The sequence below is a fragment of the Lactuca serriola genome, chromosome 3 (assembly GCF_051521515.1).
Source record: "Lactuca serriola cultivar US96UC23 chromosome 3, Lser_US96UC23_V15, whole genome shotgun sequence".
NCBI classification, from domain to species: Eukaryota; Viridiplantae; Streptophyta; class Magnoliopsida; order Asterales; family Asteraceae; genus Lactuca; species Lactuca serriola.
In genome coordinates, this window is record NC_136410.1 from 139,028,841 (window position 1) to 139,032,088 (window position 3,248).

Here is a 3,248-nt window from a genome sequence, read left to right on the forward strand (position 1 = left end):
CTTGATTCTTATGTATAAACAATTTGGACTTTGGAAATTTCCCTTTGGACTTTCTATTAGAATTAAAATTAAACTTTAAGCAATATAAAATATAAACCAATAATTCAAAAATTATACGGGGCGAGTTATAAACGGAGCATATCAGTAATGATCCATACCCGACCATTTTATTAAAAAGGTTAGCGGGTATGGATTGTTAATGGGTAAACGAATCAAAAACTATGCTCCAAACCCATATAATTCTTAAGGGTTTGGATCGAATCAGAGTCAAAACTCGTTCCATTGCCAGTCCTACTATAAACGAAGAACACACAACCTGCTATTATATTAGTTTTTTATATTAATAAAATTTAATAAAGGTGTCGCCGTCAATTATAACTAGCGTTATACCCGTGCAGTAGATAGGGTGACTGATGTAATAAATAACAATTTATTTTACTTTGTTTTATACCTTCATTTTGTAACATGTTCCCATATTAGCATTGTACAATGAAAAATCTACCAAATTAAAAAACAGATGAATGAATAAAAAAATAACAATAGATTAAAAGACAATAAAATAAAATAATTACAATCCATTAAAACACATATAAAAATAGGCTTTAATTTACAGGACCTTTTTTATAATTTTAGTTAATTTTCTTATTTTATTAACTTTTTATGATAAATATCATACATTGAACATTAATTCTCAATACACTTTTTAAACTTAATGTATCATAAGATAAATGTAATAACTTTATGGTATTTTATTATTATTATTCGTAGTTAGCAAGAAAAAAATATTGATTTTAGTTCAAATTCATGCTATCTTCTTTTATATATATATATATATATATATATATATATATATATATATATATATATATATATATTACTTGTAAATGTTTTGTTTCTTATAAATTATATAAATAAGGTATTCATTAAAAAATATTATTCTAAGTTTGGTTATTTCATATACTCACATTTAACATAATAAAATATTGATAATCAAATAGAATTCACTGATAAAAAAATGGAGTTATAAGGATAAATATTTAAAAATACATCGGTTGAAAATGTAAGCTACTCCATTAACCCACCATCGTTTCTTAAGATTTGTGGTACCAACCTACATAACAAAGAAAAGCCAATAATAAAAAACCTTGAAGAAAATACAACATAAAACACCCAGAATGTAATGAAAATAAATAAAATCCAACATAAAACCATGTAACTTGTATAATCCCGCCATGTAGTTGTGGTTCCCATAAATGTGACGTGAAAGCCTTCCCTCCATTTCTTGTTTACCCACTTAAAACTTGCTAGTTTTGGCCTGTAATGTAATGGTCAAGAAAAAAATATGCAATTTACCATATCAACCTCCAAATATATGATGAGATAAAACAAAGACCATTTTGGCATTTACCCTTTGAATCCATTGTATCCTTTTAAAAGATTACCTTCAAAAAATGGGAAATATAAAAACCCACATTTCACTACCAAGGTTGTCAATGTATATGACCATGTGATTTTTCTAATGATCGAAGGAGGGCCTTGTACTACATGAGGAGTTGTAAGAATCTCTTTCTCATAATGTTTTACTCCCCTCCCAAATATAAAAATACAATACTGAGATGTGAATTCCTATAAACGGATATAAGTTATGCATCAAACATAAGGGATAAAAGAGTACTTGACAGATGCAAAGAAAAGTAAAACCAACATTACCAAGATATGATGTGTAAATGGATATAAGTTATGCATCAAACATTTGTCCACCTGCATACAAGCACCAAGTATAACAACGTACTTTTTTGTTGCCACATACAAAAAATATTTCCAGATTTGCCCCTATTTACAAAAAAAAAAAGTTATTAAATAGAAAAAGGAAAAATAAAAGGAAAACAAAAGTTTTAAAAATAATTAGATAAATAGTTAAGTAAATAAATATATGCTGGTTGTTTAAGCCATCAACTTGGGGGATGAATGGTAACCCAATCAAAATTAATATCAATGAAATCATCACACCTATAGGCAGAAGCAACAAGACCTCTGATTCAAGCTTGACATGATTTGTATTATGAAAAATAATATTACAAAATGGTCAAATATGAAATGGTATAGTAAGCATGATTGGAACCACAAGTTTAAAGTTTTTACATCATATTCAACATGGCAATCAGGGAATGTGATTTTTTTATCAATAATTTATCAAATTCATAACTACACCCGCTACACCATTTTTTTCAAAACCAAAATAAAAATGATTTTTGATGGAAAATTGCCAATTGGAATCTTTGAGGGCTAGATTTTTTTGGGGAACCGATCTTGATGATAGAAGGATGCATTGGATAGGGTGGAATAAAATTATGGCTTCAAAAGAAGTGGGGAATCTTGGAGTTGGTAGTCTATTTGCTTTTAATAGAGCTATGATGTTTAAGTGGCGGTGGAGATTTTTCCATCATTCTGATCTTTTGTGGGTGCGGGTCATCAAAACCATTTATGGGGTTAATAGTGGTCTTTCTTCCCTTTCTCCGCGTGGCTCTTCTTCGGGGATCTGGAATAATATTATCTATATGCTTGTTAATCTTACTAACCGTGGATTTGATCTTCTTTCTGTATGCCCCATTAGGGTTGGAGATGGTGCTGCTACGAGTTTTTGGCAAGACAAATGGTTCCTTGACAACCCTCTTGCTACTTCTTTTCATAGAATCTATGCTTTAGATAACCATAAATCCGCTACTGTTAGAGATCGAGTTGGTATTGGTTGGGACCTGGGAAATCTTCTTCGTATGCCTAGGGGAGGGATAGATCAAAGTCAATGGGCTGTTTTTTAGAGACCGTGCAAAACCATCACTTGGAGGATAGGAAGGACAAATTGGGTTGGATAGTTGATACCTCAGACGTTTTTTTCTGTTTCTGTAGCTCGCTCTATTATTGATTCTAGCTTACTTGTAGTCAGTGGTACTGAGACCAGGTGGAATAATTGGGTTCCTATTAAGCTTAATAATCTTACTTGGAGGATCATATTGGAGAGTATTCCAACTAAAGAGATATTATCATACTGCGGGGTTGAGGTGGAGTCGATTTTATGTCCGGTAGGTAGCTGATTGATATATCGAGCATGATTGCAATTTGGTGGGACGTTCAATTACCTGAGCATCTTATGGTTTCGGATATCCTTTTGTTAAATGTGACTCGAGCACTTGGAGCATTTGGATCATGTTCATGAAGCATTTGGAGCACTTGGACCTCAATGGATCACT

The 3,248-nt window shown here is 31.3% G+C and overlaps 1 protein-coding gene across 1 annotated transcript; it reads left to right on the top strand.

Moving 5' to 3' along the window:
- The first annotated feature begins 2,351 nt into the window (after positions 1-2,351).
- On the top strand, positions 2,352-2,819 carry LOC145095739 (putative mitochondrial protein AtMg00310). The gene has a single exon (XM_079033571.1). The coding sequence runs from the start codon at positions 2,352-2,354 to the stop codon at positions 2,817-2,819; it is 468 nt and encodes a 155-aa protein (XP_078889697.1).
- The last annotated feature ends 429 nt before the right edge of the window (positions 2,820-3,248 follow it).